Source organism: Pogona vitticeps, chromosome 9, assembly GCF_051106095.1.
Source record: "Pogona vitticeps strain Pit_001003342236 chromosome 9, PviZW2.1, whole genome shotgun sequence".
Taxonomy (NCBI): domain Eukaryota; kingdom Metazoa; phylum Chordata; class Lepidosauria; order Squamata; family Agamidae; genus Pogona; species Pogona vitticeps.
In genome coordinates this window covers 17,961,906-17,982,185 of record NC_135791.1, presented here as the reverse complement: position 1 = coordinate 17,982,185, position 20,280 = coordinate 17,961,906, and the positions used below count along the sequence as shown (strand labels likewise).

Sequence of the window (20,280 nt, the reverse complement as noted above, 5' to 3'; positions counted from 1 at the left end):
TCATGGCTTGTAACCTGCAATGAACTTTTCCTTCAGAAATCTGTCCAATCCCTTTTTAAAGGCACCTAGGCCAAATGCCGTCACCACATCCTGTGGCAAGGAGTGCTACAACCAGTCCTGCCATACCATAGGATTGATAGAGGTTTTGTGTGGGTATAGAAGAGCAGAAGAGGACTACAGTGGTGCCTCTCTAGACAGTTACCCCCACATGAGTTTTTTCGCTAGACCTTTACTTTTTGCGATCGCTATAGTGATTCGCAAAACAGTGATTCCTATGGGGGAATTTCGCTGGACAATGTTTGGTCCCTGCTTCGCAAACCGATTTTCGCTAGACGACGATTTTGACAGCTCCTTCCGCGCTCGCAAAACGGGTGTTTTCGGGACCTAAGCTTCGCAAGACAGCTATTTAAACAGCTGATTGGCGGTTCGCAAAGCGGCTTTCCTATGGCCGATCTTCGCTAGACAACGACGATTCTTCCCTATTGGAATGCATTAAACAGGTTTCAGTGCATTCCAATAGGGAAATGCTTTTCGCTAGATGATGATTTCGCTAAACAGCGATTTCAGTGGAATGGATTATCATCGTCTAGCAAGGCACCACTGTATATTTTGAGCTGAGTCCCAGTCCTCTGCTGATTGCTAGGCAAGTTTTCTCCAGCTTCACGAAACGGAAAGGGCCCATGCTCATCTGGACCTCATCTGGACAGTTTGGGCTGGTTCTTAGTGCCCTTTTGTAGTAAGCAAGGACAGCTCTAGGATGTTGCTTTTTGAAGGAAATACTTTGCTTTTCAGCACAGAAGGCAGCATGGTCTCAGAGCATGCACAGAGTGCATCTCCACTGGAACAGCATAACAGGATGGCGCCTTGAATTCTCCTACAATGCAGGCTGTTTCATTTGTATCTTGGTCTCCATTTCTTATACTGGAAAATGCAAATTCTCCATCTTGGAAGATATAAAATAGTGGTCCCCAGAGGTTCTTGGACTAAAACTCCCAAAAGCCTTCACCACAAACTTTGCTGGCCAGGATTTTTTTGGGAGTTGTAGTCCAAGAACATCAGGGGGACCTGAGGCTGGGAATCACTGATATAAAATGAAGACCAGCTTTGTAACATTTCCACCTAACTACTGTATTTGCTGGCGTATAAGACTACTTTTTTGCTCTGAAAAACATGCCTCCAAGTGGGGGGGTCGTCTTATACGCCAGGTGCACTTCAGTTGGGATGGACATAGCTGCCCATAGTGGCCTTCCGATGCTCGCCCAGTGCCCATAGTAGCCTCCTGATGCCTGCCCACCTCATTCTACATACCGTCCAGTATTGCACGGTATCCAGCACGGCCACGACGAGCATCAGCAGCGAGACAGGGGTGCCAGTCTTTTTGACGTGACCAGCCTGTTCTGCTCAGCGGGAAGCAGTGGCGCTCCAGCCCCCCCTTTGTCTACGCATAGCTCACACATGCGCACTTGCACACTAGTGCCGTCACAGGGAGATGCAGGGGTGGGCCGGAGGCGCTGCGGTCACGCTGCGGCTGTACAATGGTGACAATGAATAGCACCTTTTATTTGGTGTGTGGAAGGTGTGCAGAAGAGGGGGTAGTCTTATACGGCGAGTATATAACAAACTCTATATTTTGAGTGGAAATGTTGGGGGGTCATCTTATACACCAGGAAATATGGTGTCTTTATACCAGTTCACAATGTCAGCATCTCCAATTTGTTCTTTTAAACTTCTTCCTCTGGGACAAAGGAGTGTTCTGATCAGCTTCAACTGTGTACCCATCTGTCTTTGTTCAATGTCTGTGGAGAATTCCTGGCCTTAGTTGCTCCCACCCATGCCAAGAAGGAGAAAGGAGCGAGTTGTTTCCATTCTTCTCTTAATAATGTCTAGGTTTGGTTACTAGTGTTGCGTGTCATCATGTTACCAAGAGCTGTGGAACTTCCGTATAATGCTCTGAAGTATACACATGTGCATGCTGCTGCTGGGCTTTATATATACCCACACATTTAGAAATGTAAGAACACGTGCCCTATGACTCACGCCGGCTCCATCGTGCCAGGAAGCGGTAAAAGGAGGAAATGACTGTTTGGGCCTTTTCTTCACTCGCCGATGCCCGGCATGCTGCACGCCCAGCGCTCTGGAGCACCCGCCATGAAGGTGAGTGACCCTCATCCCGGTCTATGTTCTCCCTGACATAGTCCAGACCACCCAGCTCTTTCTTCTAATAATAACCACATCTCTCCTCCACCACCCTGTCATTGTTTCCTGTCTGGAACAATTTGCCAGCTTTGGAGGGGAGCGTGTGAGGAAATCATGCTGGCCGGTTAACCCTGTGTGCTGGGTCTGGAGGCAGAAGAACGAGGGGCCTGAGGAAACGAAAACCACATGGTCGAAATAATACTGGAGTGGGAGGAGAGGGGACTGAGAGATATAAGCCGAGGGGTTGGATTGTGGAGGCCAGAATCCAGAGGGACAAGTATGTGCGACCATCCGCAGGTGTCGCTGGATGCTTTTCTTTACTCCCATCTCTGCTTCCCTCTCTCAGAGGGCTTCTTCGTCTTCTGACATCTTCAAATTGAAAAAGAGAAAGCTAAGATTCCAAACTTTTGAGCATCACTGGGTGTGTGTGTGGGGATGATGGTAGGAGAAAGAAACAAGAAGGCATTAAGCTTCTCACTTATAATGCCAGAAGTGAAGAGAGAGGCTGGTTAATTTCAGTAACTTTGGGACAAGAACAGACTGGTTTGGAAGGAATCCAGTAGGAGAGGCTTTAAAAAACCCAATCCATCCCAGAGAGAGCGAGAGGCCCCGCTGGGTTTTAATCAACTCCAACAGCCTCTTTTCTTGGCCTTAGAAGGCTGACAGCTCAGAGGTGCCTCCTCGGACTGCTTTATCATGATGACTCTCATCTCCTCCTCGGGAGTTTTCCTACAGCAAGTCACCATGTCAGCAGCAGCTGGAATCAAAGGGCATCTTCCGTTGGGGGGAAATGTCAGTATCTCTCCATCTGTGAAGACTCGGACCTATACAGAAGGCCGGAGATCTCAGAAGAGCTGTTGAGTCAGAAATAGCCTTTAGATTGAGGAGATGGGTATTTAATACAGTGTTGGTCCATGTCTAGGGTGGGGTCACGTGTATATGTTTGAATGTTTCATATGCAGCACGAGAAAGTTGCCTTTTCTCAGAATCCTCCATCAGCACGGCCACAAAAGTAATTTTTCCATGCTGTGCACTTACTGTCTCTGTTTGTTTCAAAATTTGATCATGCGACGTATATTGGGATACTTCATTTGCTTTTTGGTAGCATTGCGGCTGGGTGTTAAAAACTGGGGGGGGGGGAGGAATTATTATTATTATGGGAGAACAAATTTCTTGTTGACTTTTGCAGCTGTGGTATGAGGAATCTAAATGGGGTAACTGAAATAGACAATACAGAATTTGAAATTGACTTGCTCTGTTCAATCACGTGAAAACAAGGGCTTGTACAATTTCTCAGCCATCTGGTTGCCACATGGGTCACTGAATTTCTCTGCAGCGCAAGCTGTAATGTAGCCCCAATGTGGGGGGGGGGAAGGGGGAACCCAAACATTGCTTTAAATACAGGGGGTTGGGGTGGGGTGCAGCTCAAGCAGTACATTCTGGGTGCAAGGAAAATGCAGCAAATAATCAGTGCTTTAATTAATTTGTTGTCATGTTTTTACTGCCAGGGTGGAGGAATCTGTTGTGTTTGTATGGGTTTGTGTTCATTTTGTTTTTGCAGCAGGGATCAAAATAACTTGATTGACCATTTGTACTTCGTATTATATATTATATATTTGTATCACCCTGAGTGGAGAATCTTACTCAGGCTACAACATTTATTGAGTTAGCCCTGTGACTTAAAGAAACAGAGGCAAACAATAAGTTTTAATAAATGACCTTAAAAGTATAAAAGGCTGCCGGTTAAACCAACAGGCTTAAGTATTAGTCCTAGTTTCTTTTAAAAAATTATTAATCATGATTAATAACTTGCTAAAACCCATCCATTTATGTTATTTTCTCCATTTGTGGTCATCTCTCCATATAATCCCAAATTTACTTTCATATGGAGAAAATATGCTGGCCGTGTTTCCTGCAGATTTTAATATTTACAAATTATCAAGTACGGTTTAAATCACAAGCCATTTGCAAAAGAGTGTGTAAATATACATTTCTGGCAATCTGGAATGGCTTGTAAGCAAGTCTGTTCACTTTATACAAATTACAATTCGACAGCAAGGACAACCTAAAGTCTGATGCTCCGATACACTATACACAAGCAAAACAACTGTGCCTCTATTTTGTATACTAATTCATATTTTTAAAAGAAAGCCTGTTTGTAGCTATGCACACTTGAACAGGGCTATCTAATCAGAAGAGAGGCTGTGATCCTATATTTACTTATGCAAGAGTAAATCTCAGGGAAAAAACATTTCAAGACTTACTTCTGAGTAAGATGGAGGCTTGCACTTTGAATCCCATTCCTGATAATCTTAGTTACAAAACCATCTCGGGACTTCGAGGTATTAGCCCGTATCGTCCATATATATCAAGTGCACACTGCTGTACACAACTGGTAGAAATCTGCATTTTTAAAAATAAAGCAAGGCAGGAAGACTAGGAATTGTGCACCTGTTACTACTATAGTCTGCTATATGAAATGGAGGACAGGGATTTTTTTTACTTTTAATAAGTGTATGGATCAGGAAATGGTCACTGAAAAGTCTCCATTGGCTGAAATTTCTTGTTCCCTGCAGCTATTAAAGCTACAGAAGGTCTATGTATTTGCGAAGGCTCTCCTACATTTCCATGGGATCCCCTTGCTGCACAGCCGTGCTTGAGTGAAAGGAAAGTGGGTGCAGGAAAGATTTCTTACAGCTGGACTGTCGCAGCCAACTCAGGCCCATCTACTACCAACAGCCCTGCAGGAAAAAAGGAACAAATTCTAGCATCTATTCTACCAGATTATTTTTCCTTTTGTTTTTTCTTAGTGAATGAGGTTCTTTTTGCACGTGTTTGCCTTTCTTTGTTTTAAACATGGCAGTCAGAAGGAGACGTAAAACTAATAACATACACAAGCAAATGGACAGCTCGAGAAAGCCATAGTTCGAAGCAGAGCTTGCAAATGTTATGTATTTTAAATATACTGTATATATATTTCCCAGAATCCTGGAGCCAGCATGGCCAGTGAGTGTGTTGGCTGGTGGATGCTAGGCTTTGTAGTCCAAAGAAATACGATGATACTACAGGAGAGTGTTTGTACATGTATACACTATCAGCAGGGGAATGGTGGCTCCTCTTAGGAGAATCTACTGAACTGTTTGGATGGATGGGTTTGTATTCTGTTTCCAATTGGGAAGAGCACTATCATTAGGTAAAGGGAGCAGCCCAGTAATTGAAGAGAGTGAGCTGTGTGTCATGCAGATTGCCCTGCACCCCTCTATAATGATAATAATCTTTGAAGTGCAGAGCTGGAAGGAACCCTACAGGTCACTGGGTCCAGCTTCTGTCAAGGAGGCACGGTGGAGAGTTGAACCCCCAACTTCTGGCTCTACAGCCAGAGACCTAAGCCTCTTTAAACTAGCCTGTAATCTTCAGGTGTTGTGCAGAACACCGCCCGGTCATCACTATTTAAGAAAACTTCATCCACCACTCCAGTTGCCTTTATAGACTACATGAGAAGGTGGTCCTATTTTGTGTTTTTGGCTCAGGCCATAGAAAGGCTTGGGCTGGCTCTGAATATGTCTTCATCTCATGCTGGTGCACAGTTGAGCTCTGGGAGAATCCGCATTGGACGCAGCCTGGACGTGGAACATCACAGCTGACATTATTTGCTTTCCTCCCCCTCCCCAGCTGATCTTGTTGCTTTCCCTTGCGACCCTTGCAGCCACTGCCGATGTGGAAGGTAAGCTGTTTTCCTCTTCCCGAAACCTTGCTCTAGGTGGGTGTTGCAAGGCTCACCCTTGTGCCAGTAGCTGGCAGGGGGTTTATACACCACAGACTTTCCAGGACAAAAGCACCCCATTCTGTGAGATCTAAGGCCCCAAACCAGGAACCAGGCAAGGGGATCGGACAGGTAAACATTGGGAGAGAGGCAAGCCCAGGAAGCCAGCCCAACCCACCCTTTGAGCTGAGCCTGTGAGCTCTGAGGCCAGCTAAGTGGGAATTTCTTCCAAGCCACCCCACATGCCAAGATCCTTCAGCACTGCTCCCTCGGAGATGTGTCTCCCTGCTTGGAGACCCAGAGAAAGATGGCCAGTCCTTGAGACCTTAGCCAGTGCCCTGAGATCTCCCAAAAGCTCCCCTCCTTCCTCAGTAAGGTGGAGATGTGGGCAGTTATGGCTTCCCCCTGTCTTTTAGGAATGTAGGCAAGATATTTCCAAAGGAGCACTGAGAGAAGAGTGAGGATCATTTCGTGAAGCACCATGAGCAACTCAGATATATCAGTCTAGGCCAATAGTTCTCAACCTTGATTTCCCAGATGTTCTTGGAAGGCAATGCCCAGAAATCCTGGCTAGCACAGTTAGTGCTGAAGACTTTATGGAGTTTTAGTCCATCTGGGCACCCAAGGCTGGGAAACAGTGGTCTAGGTTGAAGGAGGTGAGCAGAAGTTAGAGTAGTCAAAGGGAACTTCAGGAAACCAAAGGAGACCATTTCAAGGCCCATGATCTTACAGAATCATAGAATAATTTAGTTGGAAGGGGCCTGTATGGCCATTGACTCCAACCCCCACTCCCCTGGCTCAATGGAGGAATCCAAATCAAAGCTGATTTGGCAAAGGGTGGTCCAATTTTCTGTTGAATGCCTCCAGTGTTGGAGTGCTCACCACCTCCTGCAGTAACTGGTTCCATTGTCATACTCCTCTGACAGTTAAGAAGTTTTTCCTGATGATCAGCGTAAATTTGTCTTCCTGTAGCTTGAGCCCATTATTATGTCTCCTGCACTCTTGGGATGATCAAGAACTGATCTCACCCTGTACAGTGTTTCATTTTTAAATCAGACATGGAGTGGATGGTTCTTTCAGGAAAGAATGCTTTCAAAAGGATGACTCTCCTCCCATGGGGGGGAGGAATTCCTTAACGCCGTGGTTCTCAAACTTGGGTAACCCAGATGTTCTTTGATCGCAGCTCCCAGAAGCCTTCAGCTCTGCTGGCTGGGGTTTCTGGGTGTTGTAGTCCAAGCAGATCTGTTGGGAACCCTTGCCCCAAGAAGTTCAGTAATAGGAGCATGCTCAGTAGCCATGTTATTCTGACTCTCTGTATTCTTTTAATTTCAGGAAGCACAACGCCAGCCATTGGATACAAGCAGGACAACACAGATGAAAACACAACAGAACCCTCTTTGCTTTCAACACGTGAGTCTTAGGAACCAACAGACGGACTCTAGTCAATGTGGCTAACAGCAGTTTACGTCTGGGTGGGGGAAGGTAGCATTGATTGCCCATTTGATGGGAATCCTTCCTTTATTTTCCGTTAGTATCCACATGCCCATCCCCAGAAGAATTGGCTTTGCTTATTCTTTTAAGAATCTGAAGGGTAATCTTAATACTTTAGGGAAAGCAGGGGTGGCGTGGATGTGATTTCAGTCTGAGAAACTGAAATCACATCCACACCACTTGATTTCTAATAGAGAAAGGGTCAAGCACGAACATCTTATGCTACTTTGCCACTATAAATTCACTCCTCCCAAAGTTGCATTTTATTTCATTTTTTTTTAAAATAAAGTACAAGGGCTGTATTGTCTTCAATTGTTTAACCACTTCTTCTGACCTCTTTGACCTCCGTGGAATCTGTGAGCTTTCTTTCCTGAAAATGTTGATGCACCCATGATCAAAACCCATGTTAGAGCCATAGCTTTAATTAGCTAACCGTTTTTAAGTCCCAAAACTGTGTGCAAGCTTTGAGAGGCACAAAAACTCTTTGTTAGACCTGGTACTGTATTTGTGAAAGACAGGGTGGGGAAAAGGAAATAGAAAAGATCTGCTGGATAGCTCAGTGGTTTAGGTCTCTGGCTTCAGAGGCAGAAGCTGGGAGTTTGATTCCCCCACTGTGCCACCTTGACAGGGGTTGGACTTGATGGTCCATGGGGTCCCTTCCAGCTGTGCCCCTCAAAGATGATTAAGGCATGCACGCCAGATCTTAAAGTCTTTGTTTTCCTTCTGGCATTGAAAGGTGGCAGTGGGAGGGAGAGAAAACAGCAGCCGCTATTCAAATGTGCCTTTCTTTGGGGGACATTGGTGTTGAATTGCAGCAGGAAGTAAGCCTGAGAAGAAAGAAGCAGGGAAGGTTTTGATTCTCTGTTATTGTACATTTCCAGGTCTGACTTGGTGCTATTTGAAGCTCATGGTTTTTTTTTATTAGGTGAAGACCAGGAACACCCTGGGCACTCCCCATATTAAAGCGTCTGGGGATAGTTCCAAGAATCCCAAATGTTGCATGAAATTGGAAAATGTCACTTAAGGACAAATGGAGTAATATTACCTAGGGATCAGAATCTCAGCACTGGCAAACTGTCACAGGACTGGCAAAATGTGGCGTTCTTCAAGCCGAATAGAATGCAGAGGCAGTGGTGCTGAACAAGAAGCCAAGTCCAGAATTGAACACCCATATTAGTATGATACTTTAATAAGCCAACCCAAAACAAGTGGAGGGAAATCAGTTAATGGTGTGTAAACCTCTTTCTTGGGAAATGAGACTTTGTTTTGAAGTCCATGAACTGGTTCATAGGATTGAGAAAGAGGAGTGGTTTGAATTAAAACAGCTTCGTAAAGATCTGGTTTCCCATGGTATGCACCTACCGCTGCTTTGGTTGATCAAATAGGTTTGGCAGGTTTCTGAAACAGTACAAATACCTGTAACCTCTGTTTGAACACAGACCAAAGAAAAGAGAGGTGTCTGCACCATCAGCTTCAGTTCCTCTGTCTCAAGCTGCTGATCCTTCTAACCATCTCTTCCTCCTTTCTCTCCTCCTTTGGTAAGGCAGACTGGCCTGAAGATGCAAATACGGAGTCAAACTTCCAGCAAGAGGATGCACCAACCAATGGTAGGTACTCAAGAAAAGCTTTGTGCTGGAATCCTTCCATAATGATAGCAGTCAGTCTCAATTTTTCAAGCGCGTGCCCCCTGCATAGCCATCATCTCAATGCAAAAGGGAGGGAGCAGGAGGCTGGGAAGAATTCCAGAGATTGCCAGAGTCCAAAAATCTTGATGGTGGGGGCACCCCCAAGGAGGAGTGAGTGTGTTCAATGGCTATGAAATGTTGCATGACTGTTGGAAGAGGTATTTATCAGGCAAAAACCGAAATGAAAATGTAAAAGACAAAAAGCAATAATGTTGGGACATCTTGAAGACTATCTGTTATATAGTAGGGCTAGGTCCCAAGCCCCCACTCACCTGTGGATGCTGACAAACACAAATATAGTGAAGGACGTACAGAACATGGTCTCTGGCACCCTCTGATAGCCAGTTCTGGTAAGTACACCCTGGAAATATGTATAAATATGTGGGGGAGTGTTGTTTAATATTTTCCGGCAGCAGATGAATGGATCTGTGGATGGAGGGGGCCCTACTCTATTTTAATGTGAGCTTTGGTGGATTAGGTCCACTGCCTCAGACATAAAGGTGAGATTGCATGCCAATTTTTATGCATTTATATATGGCACCAAAATAAGAAACAGTGGTTGGTTGAGTAGGGATATAAATTGCAAATTGTGTGAACCAATAGGGCATTTCACACCAGCTAATGACTTCCATTGAAACTTTGTACTGCGAAAGGCTACAGAGGCTAGTAGGTGTAAGAGAAGCCCTGGCATAGAGTAACAATAGCAGAAACAACCTGATTGTAAATTATATAGGGCTGAAATTGTCAATTATACATGGCCAAAAGTAAGGAGACTAGTATTTTACACCTGGTAATGACTTTTAAGACTGTTTCATAGACAGTTCTTTTCTAGGAGGTTTTGTAATCAGCTACAGTGGTGGGCGGTTGAATTACCCCAGGCAAGAGATGACGGCAAGAACCGTGGTAATAAGTTAACAATCTCTGATTGCCTTTGAAGTTTTTAAGGTGGATTGGGTAGTTAGAAGGAAAATATTGCTGGGAGACAGAGGAGGAGGATTGGAAACCACAGAAACCCAGGAGGAAAGGAGGGGAATAGGATGTCGGAAGATTGCATGACAAGTTGGCTGGCTAAAACCGACAACAGGTTTCTTGCAAGACAATGTATTTTGTTGAGAGCCAAACCTGATGTTTCAGAATTTGTTTCAGAATAAGACAGTGGAGGCCAGTGACTCAGCAGTGGTGGGGGCTTGTCTGACATTCTTTTTCTTGATTTGTAGGAGAAGATGCACTTACAACAGAAGCAGTGACAACAGTGGAAGCCCTTACCACTATCAGCAGTATGGGATCCAGTAGTCCTGCAGGTGAGTACAGTGGTGCCCCGTATAACGAGTGCTTCATTTAACGACGAATCCACATAGCAATGTGTTTTTTGCGATCGCAAAAGCGATCACATTGCGATGTTTTAGATGGGAAAACATCGTTTTGCAATGATCGGTAAGCGTTTCACTTACGATTATTGCATAACGATGTTTTTTAAACAGCTGATTGGCGGTTCCAAAATGGCCAGCGGGTAAAGAAAATGGCCACCTGCAGTGTTTTCGCGCCCTTTCCTCGCTTACCGGGCAGCGAAAATGGCGGCTGCATGGAGGGTTTTCGCAGAACGGTGAATTTTTTGCCCATAGGAACGCATTAAACATGTTTCAATGCGTTCCTATGGGCTTTTTTGCCCTGCATAGTGCCAAATCTGTATAGCGATGATTTTTTCGGAACGGATTACTGTCGCTATGCACAGCACCACTGTATTTGAGAATGCAAGCTGGGCAATTGAAGGAAAGGGAGAGACAGCCCAGCAGAAGGACCCAGATGTACAAGACTCACCACAAATGACCTTACTGTGTTGTCTTTTTCAGAGGTTACTAAAGCTGAGCAGTCATCTGTTGACCATGAGAAGAGGACAGGTATCTAGAAAGTTGAAAAAGTGGGAGGGAAATTTTAGCTACTTTTCTATTTTCCTTGGAGAACTTATGGATCTGTGCAATGAAAGCAAAGGCTGCCACCATGTCTGTAAAGCAAAATTCAAAATGTATTCTGGGCTAATATGTTTCTTAGGCTAACAGAAAAAACACAAAAAGCATCCAGGCTTTGAACATCGCAAATATGGTTCTCAGGCATGATGTTGCAAAAGTAGGTGAGGGTGGGGAACAGAAGGAAAAGAGGCTTGATCTTCGGGCTATGTTGTCTGTGTCATGTCTTGAGATGTAATGGAGGAAGAAGGCTTACATTCAAAGAGGGTTTATTAAATGTTGGTGATAGATTTTACCAAGAGTAGCTTAAATATTTGCCAGGTGTTAGAAAGCTTAATGCTGGTAATAACAGATCTTCTCCCCTTCCCACCTTCTCCAAACACACATACTTCTTTGGAACCAGATGAACACCATCATGTAGCTTTTGGGTAGCTTTCAAGCTGCCATGTATTTTGTAATCATCATCAACAACTTAGAACTGCAGAGATAGAAGGGGCCCTATCGACCATTGAGTCCAGTCCCCTGTCAACAAGCCACAGCAAGGAATCAATCTCCCAGCCTCTGGCTCTGAAGCTCAATACCTAAACCACTGAACTATCCAGTAGTCCATGTAAAGGTACACCATGCATTTCAAAGAACATTGCATCTTGAAAAATATTTTGCACAGAAAGCAGCACCATATTTTTTAAAATGGGGGGGGCTTGCTTGTAGGGGCAGGTGGGAAACAAATATGGCTTATTGGAGACAGAGCCTTCTTCCTTCCTGACTCTGGGCGTGACCACATGGGTAAAAACAATGTGGGAAATATGAACTGGACTGGGACAGTCTGTTCTGCATTTTTCCCCATTGACCTGATGATGTAAAAGCAGATGTAAATCAGCCCAGATTAAATCAGATGTAAATCAGTCCAACTCAATCCTAAATTTTAGCCTCAGCCATTGGGGCTCTAACTTGTTAGACAGGTTGAATGAAAGATTATTTATTTATCATTTACATTTCTGTCCCATCTGCCCCCAGTGAGAGGAAAGTAATGTACTTGGCTCTTCTTATGCCCTGCTTTATTTTCACAACAACCTTGTGAAGTAGATCAGGTAAGAGAGGGTGACAGGCCCAAATTAATTTTCATAGCTCAATAGGGACACAAACCTGGGCCGGTCAAGTCCCAATTTAGCATTCTAACCACTGCTCCATAGTGTCTAGCTATTGTATCCTTCCCCCCAACACATAATCCATTTCTCTATACCACCTAAATGTATATAAAGGTGTATGTGTTTAAAAAACACATGGTAACTTGCGAAACCTTCTACACGGAAGCAACACCCTACAAAAATCTATGGTTGTGGGGGCAAGTGAAAAATATGTGATGTATTGTCAAGTCACAGGCAATTTACAGCAATCTTGATATGATTTTCAAGAGAGATTCTTAAAGAGTGGCTTTATCAGTGCCACGTCCCAGTGAATTTCCATGGCCAGGCAGGGATTTGAACCCAGGTCTCCTGAATCTAAGTCTGTCACTCTTATCCACAACCTCACATTAGTTACAAAAATGGGAAACAGATGGAGACATACTCCTCCTCCTTGATTCTGCAGAGTTGTTTTCATGCCATTTGAACTCTTTAGAGGAGGTAGAAGTTGCCTCCTATAGTTCAACCATTATTTCTTCTGCCTTCAAGGTGTGTAGGACAATAGGGTTCACTATAAGAGGGAACTTTAGAATATTTTCCCATATTTTTCTGGTGCAGTAGGGAAGAACACTACAGGCACCATACACAAGGTTGAGGACAGTTCCTGCAGTCTGTATCAGGATCTTGATGGCCCTTCAGTGGTAAGGCTTGCACATTTTTGACCATCTCACATTCTTTCTCTTTCCACAGATGTTGAGAAGAAAGATTATCGTGATCCAATTTTCTATTACGGTATGTCCTAAACTGGGGAAAGAGATACAGAGCAAGGCTGGCCTGCAGCAGGGTATTTCCACTGGATCCCATTGTTTCTGCAAGAAATGAGATTCCTTCCTCCTACGGCAACTCCTGGGCAGTAAAAAAAATGCTCTGCTGAGTAGAGCAGCCCTCCGGAGGAAGGCTTTCCCCGTGTAATGCTTGAGCAGGGAGAGGAAGGAGAAGAAAGTCTCAAATTTGCTGACACTGGGTACTAAAGTGTGCCACTCGACTTAATCAATAACCTTTCTTCCATTTCTTTTAAAAATTGGCAAGGGTTTTGAACATAAGGTGGAGTCTCCTGGAGCTTACAAAATAACTTTGGGGATTGCAAGTCTCCAAGCCTCCAAACTGACTTGACCATAGGCTTTAGTGGTTGGAGCATTCTGAGAAATGTAATCCAAAACAGTAACTTTTCCAAGTTCTGTTTTTTTATTTCACAAATGTAATACACAGGAGACACTAGATACACTCATGCAACCTTTGTTTTTGTGAAACAGATGTTGTAGGCTTTTGCTTGTCTGAAAAACCTGTTCAGTTGGAGGAAAGAAGGGGAAACAAAGAAAAAGTATAGACTGTACATGATAAGAGGCGGTAGCTGTCTGAAATGTCTTTCCATTCTCCTAAACTGTGCCATCTCCAACCCCAGACATTGCTCATCCATCAGCATTGGCTCATCTTCAGATGACATCTGAGGCTCGCCTGTTTTTCTCCTCCCTTTGCAGATTATCCCTCCCTGCGCAAATGGGGTCTGATTGCTGCCGCCATTCTCTTCATCCTTGGCATTCTCATTCTCACCTGTAAGTATGAGTGGTCAGCATGAGCGGTTGTTGTCTGCATGCTGTTCTTGACAGGACCTTTAAGGCCAGCCAAGAAAATATTTTTTTCTAATTTTTAAAGTGATGTAGCATATCAGTGATAGTCTACATGCAGTAAAAAAAAATCACTCCCCCTGCTTTCAGCTGAGCAGGAGAAGTGATTAATTTGCCAATATTCTGAAGTGGCTTGCTTATTAAGCCACTTGACAGGAAAGCTCTGATTTCAAACCCTCGCTGAGGCACCGCCATCGCTGTCCATGCCATGAGGGAACAGGCTAGGGAGGTGGGACTCATTCAGCCCTGGAAGGCATCCCATCTAGGAGAAGGAAAACTCTGACTTCAAACCTCCACTGTCTTATGGCTATATCCATTGATGGAAAAGGCTTCAGGAGTTGACCTTGAGGCAAAATCCGGAGCTGGAGGCAGTTCGTGTCATACTGTCAACTCCTGTGATGTTGCTGAAACCATTTGTATTGGCTCTTGCCTTTCCATTGAACTGTTTCAGTGACGTGGAGAGGGGGGATTTGCTGGTTGGGTAACAGCCTATCCTCTACATTATTTTACCCAGGCTTTGTGCCCTGGAGAGGATATTCCAGCTTCACGTACGTCAAAACACTAGACGCTGTTCCAAGTCCTCCATACAGAGCATGTTACCATAATCTCTCGACACTGAAGGATGCTTGTGATGACAATATTGGCAAATTGCAAGAGGATGGGTTGCTTTGGATTAGTTCCAGCAGTCAGACATACTGGAACTGATCTACGTAAATCAAAGCAAACCTGCCTGCACCAGAAAACTAGAAGCCCCTTGGCATGGATGGGCCAGAAGAGCGCAGGCAGGAACGTTCTGGAGCTAGGCTGGCGGACTCCGACAAGGACGTTGTCTGATTGCCATTTTTAAGAGCGCACCATGCCATCCCTGCGGTGCCCCAAACAGTGGGGTTAACAGCCTGTGTCATCAGCCCATTACTCTAACACATCTGTGAAGTGCCATACTGCAGAATGTGGCCCTAAAGCATGGATCAAACAACCTGTTCAAAATCCTTGAGAAGGGCTGGATTTGATGATCCGTAGGACCCCTTCCAGCTCTGCAGTTCTAAAACGGTGAGGAAGATGATGATGAATTAAACCTTACTGCTGACCTACATCTTATATATCTTCTCCACCCCTCTCAGTGACACTTCCGTTGCTCATTCACTTGCTAAATACTGTGGACTCTTTTGTTCAGATGAATTTTTTAAAAAATAAAGAACAATGGCTTTCTCTAAATTTCCAGTTAGAGAATATTGACACAGTACAATACTGAAGTGGAGCAATGAGCATCCACAAAGAGCTATCAGTAAATCAAGAGTGGAAATATTTTGAGTGCTGTGGGGTATGTGCAGAACATTTTCCCACAATCCGGAATGGCAGCATCCTCTGCCTCCCCACCCACTTAGAATCAACAGTTGCAACCAGAAGAACAATGTCATATATACAGAGGAAGAGAGTGAGTGGGCGTATGTGTGTGTGTGTAAGAGACTCTTATGCATGATTCTTGCATTAATGTAGTCCTGCTTGGAAGGACTGAGTGGGGAATTCAAATAACTCGCCCCCTGGTCTTCTGACCAAGGTCAGATCTTGACCACTAACGCACCAAACGGTGGCTGCACCACCTTTCTGCATTCCTGCAATATGCACTGGGGCAGAGCAGGAGGGGGGGGGGTGACTTCCTCACTTCTGTCCCATTCCTGCCTACTTTGGCTGTTTCTCAAAGCTGCTAACAAAACAATAATAATAATTCCAGCCAGTTTCAACCAGAACAGGAAAGCTGAAAAGCAGCAGCACCATGCCAAAGTAGGGGAAAGTCCACCAGAGAGGAAATTGACAAATATTGCATAAAGTGGGGTGGGAGGGCTGAAAATGGGGGCTGGTGAAGGAAAAGAGACATGAGTCCTTAAGCTGGCGAGGGGTGCTTAGGATATCCAATCCCCACGGGTTACAGCGCCAGCAAAAAAATAAATAAAAATCTAAAATTGTTAACAATATTAAAGTTGCAGGTGACTCATCAATTAATTAGGACCTGATTAAGTTATAAAGTTAGTGCTGTTGCCCTTGTTGATGGGTTTGCCTAAAAAATTAGAACATGATTATTTTATTTCAAGCTCTGCCATCGCTCCATTATTTCCTGACTCCTGGACAAATGTTGAACTCTATCTAGTTAGGCATGGCTGGCAGCCTAGATCTTTCTGTTTTGCTCATGGCTATAGAAGGAAGGGCTAACACACATCTTTGTTCTCTCTTTGTGCCTAGGTGGTAAACAGGGAAAATTCCCAAGATGCCGAGGAAAGAAGCGGGCAAGGTGAGAGGGCAAATTCAGCAATTCCCTTCCCTTCTCCCCAATTCACGGTGTCTTTAATAAGAGTTCATAAATTGGGGAGGAGGACACAAAGCATGACTCTTCCAAGGCTAGATGTGTGTCCCCCAAGGACATTTTCATGCCTTCTGGGCCACAAATGCCCCCCCCCTCAAATAAAGTCAGCAATTATGTCTCTCCCCCGTCCTCCACTATAAGAAGCCTGTTCTCAGAGCTGGGTGTTTGCAAGCAGCTTCCAGCCAATCCCCCGTCACTCAAAAACAGATGTAGGCACACAGTCACTTCCAATTTGGGCTTTAAAAACGGTTGGCCATTTCTTGCAGTTGTCTGAGCCTGTGGGCCAGGGGTGGGCAATTAATTTCTATAAGGGGCCACATGAAAAATCTGAACTGTGTCCAGGGGTAGATAGTAATAGAGCCCCAATTTGTGGGTAGTAATAGGCCCCCATTGGGTGAGGCCCTGTGGTGAACAAACTACAAGGCTGACACAGTTAGCTCCTTAAACTTTTTTAGTTAACTATGTGAGCGTTGTAATTTGTTCACTGCGGGGGGGGGGGGGAGAAAAAAAACCCAACACTGAGCTAACTCACCTGTCCTCTGTTCCCCTGCGGCCTTCCTCTCCGACTGTCTTCTATCCTGCGCAGGCGATGTGATGCGTCATCACGTCGCCTGCGCAAGGATCGCTTCCAGCCTCTTGAGCCGCAGCCTCCACAGCCTGCGGCTCAAGAGTAACAGTCAAAACTCACGAGATCGCAGTGTTACTCAGCGGCGATGAGCGGGCCGGACAGGAGTGGCTGTCGGCCCGCGGGCTGCGCTTTGCCCAGGTCTGCTGTAGGGTGCGCTGGGAGAGAACATTTTAGCCACTAGGCTCACGCAAAGTCCTCATCCTGACTAGGAGTGGCCCTGCCATTGGGCAAAATGGGGAAACACCTCAGCTGGCAAGTGATAGGATAGAGTGGCTGTGGAAGCCCATTGGCTGCACTTTCTGAGCCCTTGCCGTTCCCTTCTGTGGGAGGACACGTTGATAAACGTCACACAACTTGTCCTCATGCCAGAAGTGATCCTGCTGCCCTCAGGTGTGGCAGAAAATGCTATTGCCAGGAATGAGTGCCCAATTAGCTTCTGGATTTAGAATGGAGATCTCTCTGTGTGTCTGTGTGTGTGTGTGTGTGTCCTTGCCCTCAAGTAGCCAAATGCCTTCAGCTAGTCTTCCAGCAACATAATTCATTACATTCTTATGTATTTCTTGTCCTTTTTTTCACTTCCTTTACAGAACCTATGATGTGACACAGGCCTGACACCACATCCTTATGAGATGTGAACTGGGACTAGCTTCAGTCTATATGTGGATGGCTCATGGGGTCACCCTTCCTATTTTTCTCCTGTAGGGGAAAAATGACTACCTAGATCCCATTAAAGTTTAACCATTCTGCTCCTTGCCTGAGCTTCCAACATGTCCTTTTTAATTGACTGTACAATATCTGTCCATTTTCCCACTGGCCCTATGCATAAGCTATTCATAACATTAAACAAGTCCCCCCGTAGAACCAGAAAACTTGTACATTCTTACTTCTTCTCTTCATCCAACCTCAGATTCAGAAAGACTTTAGTTGGCGTGTGTATCGTAGGAATGGGCGTTGCTGCTCCACGCCAAGAAAAACCCCTTTGTGATAATTCTGTTCAAAGAAGTTTCAAGTTCTGTACTTGTAATAAAATTTGGGCGAGGTTTGTTTTTTCTTCATGTTCTGCCGTTATTTCATTCTGTGCTTTTGTTGGCCCCCCTATATGTGAAGTCATGGTCATTAATGGAGATATTATGCCACCAGGAGCATATTGGAAAAATAAAAACCAGCAGACCAAGTTACAATGGTCTCCAATTGCAAATGAGAACCCAAAGTCCGGACTTAATTGAAGCTACTTGTATTGCAATTCCTCCAGTCTGCTGGCACTTAAGGTAAACAAGTGGTTGTTATGGGACAGTTTATTTTCTTCTTTCAGTACAAAGACTCAGCACCAGTGCTCTCTCCCACTCTGCTAAGCCACTTTGGTACAAATTAAAAATGCAATATGTGTAGAAAAGAATAAGAGACTGCCCAAGGCTTATAGTGTATAGGCACCAGACAGTTGTATTTGTTGACTTCATAGCATTTCAACAGGTATGGCTTTGTCCTGAGAGATCCTGGAATTTGCAATATTGTGATGGTCAAAGTTTGCACACTTTTGTTGAGTTACTGCTTATACAGTGGTGGCTCGCTAGACAGTTACCCCGCATGACAGTTTTTTCGCTAGACATTGGCTTTTTGCGATCACTATAGCGATTCGCAAAACAATGATTCCTATGGGGGAATTTCGCTGGACAATGTTTGGTCCCTGCTTTGCAAACCAATTTTCGCTAGATGACAATTTTGACAGCTCCCTCTGCTCTCGCAAACAGGTGTTTTTGGGACCTAAGTTTCGCAAGACATCGATTTAAACAGCTGATCGGCAGTTCGCAAATCGGCTTTCCTATGGCCGATCTTCGCTAGACAACGACGATTCTTCCCCATTGGAACGCATTAAACAGGTTTCAGTGCATTCCAATGGGGAAATGCTTTTCACTAGATGATGATTTTGCTAAACAGCGATTTCAGTGGAATGGATTATCATCATCTAGCGAGGCACCACTATAAGGCATGACCCGGCTATGATTCCCCCCCACCCCTTCTCATGGACTGACATGACTATTTCGGTGTTTGCTATGTGTTACCAAATTGCATCTGAAAATGCCTGATAGCATTTTCAATATTTTTAAGGTATCGTTTTACAAGTGCTACTCTCCATTGAATTCAATGGCCAAGCAGGGATTTGAAACTAGCTCTCTGGATTCCTAGTTTGTCGCCCTTTCTGATACATCATACTGGTTCTCAACAAAACTACTTTACTGGACCAACAAAAAATTTAAAAAGAAAAGAGAGGTGGCTGATTAGCTCAGTAGGCTAGGCATCTTGGTGGAGTACCAGAGGTTGGGAGTTCAGTTCCCCACTGTACATCCCAGAAGAGCCAGCCTAGGTGGCCTTGGGCAAGCTGCACAGCCCTAGGATGCCCCCAAAAACAGAGAATGAGTACACCTCTGAGTACCTAGAAAAACCCTGAAAAGTATAGCCACAAGTCAGAATTGATTCAATAACACACTATTATTAGTAGAGAAGCAGAAAAGTATGAACCGCATCCTGGCTAAATGTTAGAACCTTGGAAACTGTAGATAATTAAGCTCCAAAGCAAGAGACTGCAAGTTTGAAGAGCCATCTAGAAGCATACTCAGCATCCACATCTAAGGATGAAGACTCAATGGCCCATCTCCATTTCTATAGAAGCATAACCTGCAAAGACTCAGCAAACTGTTCATTTGTGGCCTCCAACTCAAAATGCACAACCCCTCAGTTTCCATGGAACAGAAGGATATGGCAGTCCCTTTACTGTCCAACTTGGAGAGTAAATTTAGCTGGTGTCCATGTCAAAACGATATTACCTAGCATTCACTGAAAGGTGTAGCCTTCATCACAGTGCAGACTCTCTGGAGCGGTGATAAAAGCATCCCAATGCCCAATGAAGGACTTCAGAGTTTGCTGTTGTATATGAGTAAGATCAGAAATAGAATTGGATAGTAATACCACTATAAGGTATATATAGTATATAGAGAGAGTTTGGGAGTCTGATTCCCCATTGTGTCTCCGGTGAGTAGAGCCAGCCTGGGTGGCCTTGGGCAAGCTGCATGATCCCAAGGCAACCCCTGGAGAAGGGAATGGTCAACCACTTCTGAGTACTGTATTCACTACCCGGAAAACTCTGAAAAGGGTCACCATAAGTTGACTTGGGGGACACATGATTATTATTTAAAGCAGAATTGGATTCACAGCCCGCTGGAAAGTCTCTTTTCCAAAATCCTCTGAAGGGATACTTAGTCCTGGGAACGAGGCTCCCCCAATTATGGTCATGTCTGTTTTAGCCCCAGTTCATCAGTGACACAACCAACGTCCCTGATCACTTTTTTCCTTCGGATTGCTTTTCCCCAGAGCCGTCGCTCTGCCGCCC

General features: G+C 44.7%; 1 protein-coding gene across 1 annotated transcript; it reads left to right on the top strand.

Moving 5' to 3' along the window:
- Positions 1-2,039: 2,039 nt before the first annotated feature.
- On the top strand, positions 2,040-17,950 carry LOC110090915 (uncharacterized). The gene is made up of 10 exons (XM_072980137.2): positions 2,040-2,154; positions 5,869-5,920; positions 7,292-7,369; positions 8,998-9,057; positions 10,353-10,436; positions 10,986-11,033; positions 12,974-13,015; positions 13,762-13,836; positions 16,147-16,195; positions 17,483-17,950. Exons 1-10 carry the CDS (start codon positions 2,107-2,109, stop codon positions 17,505-17,507), a joined length of 561 nt encoding a protein of 186 aa, XP_072836238.2. The 5' UTR covers positions 2,040-2,106; the 3' UTR covers positions 17,508-17,950.
- Positions 17,951-20,280: the final 2,330 nt, after the last annotated feature.